Raw genomic sequence first — 787 nt, 5'->3', positions numbered from 1 at the left:
TACCAATATCACCAGTGCCCCCAGTGTCACCTGTGCCACCAGTATCCCCAGTGACACCAGTGATACCAGGGACACCAGTATAACCAGTATCCCCAGTATCCCCAGTGCCACCAATACCCCCAGTGTCACCAGTATCCCCAGTGACACCAGTGATACCAGGGACACCAGTAACACCAGTATGACCAGTATCCCCAGAGTCACCAGTATCCCCAGTGCCACCAGTATAACCAGGGACACCAGTGACACCAGTATCCCCAGCATCACCAGTGACACCTGTGACACCAGTAACACCAGTATAACCAGTGCCACCAGTATAACCACTATCCCCAGTGCCACCAGTAATACCAATATCACCAGTGCCACCAGTGTCACCTGTGCCACCAGTATCCCCAGTGACACCAGTGATACCAGGGACACCAGTATAACCAGTATCCCCAGTATCACCGGTGCCACCAATACCCCCAGTGTCACCAGTATCCCCAGTGACACCAGTGATACCAGGGACACCAGTAACACCAGTATGACCAGTATCCCCAGTGCCACCAATATCCCCAGAGTCACCAGTATCCCCAGTGACACCAGTGTCACCAATATAACCAGTGACACCATTATAACCAGTGTCCCCAGTGTCACCAGTATAACCAGTGACACCAGTATCCCCAGTGACACCAGTATAACCAATATCCCCAGAGTCACCAGTATCCCCAGTGACACCAGTGTCACCAATATAACCAGTGACACCATTATAACCAGTGTCACCAGTGACACCAGTGCCACCAGTATCCCC

General features: G+C 52.4%; 1 protein-coding gene across 1 annotated transcript; it reads left to right on the top strand.

Moving 5' to 3' along the window:
• Nucleotides 1-178: 178 nt before the first annotated feature.
• Nucleotides 179-779, top strand: LOC104463162 (dentin sialophosphoprotein-like; the record flags this gene model as incomplete). Its single annotated transcript, XM_010075382.1, has 1 exon — nucleotides 179-779. A coding segment is annotated over exon 1 (601 nt), but the record flags the coding sequence as incomplete, so codon positions are not given.
• Nucleotides 780-787: the final 8 nt, after the last annotated feature.

This window comes from Pterocles gutturalis, unplaced genomic scaffold, assembly GCF_000699245.1.
Source record: "Pterocles gutturalis isolate BGI_N339 unplaced genomic scaffold, ASM69924v1 scaffold22802, whole genome shotgun sequence".
Lineage (NCBI taxonomy): Eukaryota > Metazoa > Chordata > Aves > Pterocliformes > Pteroclidae > Pterocles > Pterocles gutturalis.
The sequence above is the reverse complement of the archived record's forward strand: the minus strand, read 5'-3'. Positions and strand labels throughout refer to the sequence as shown.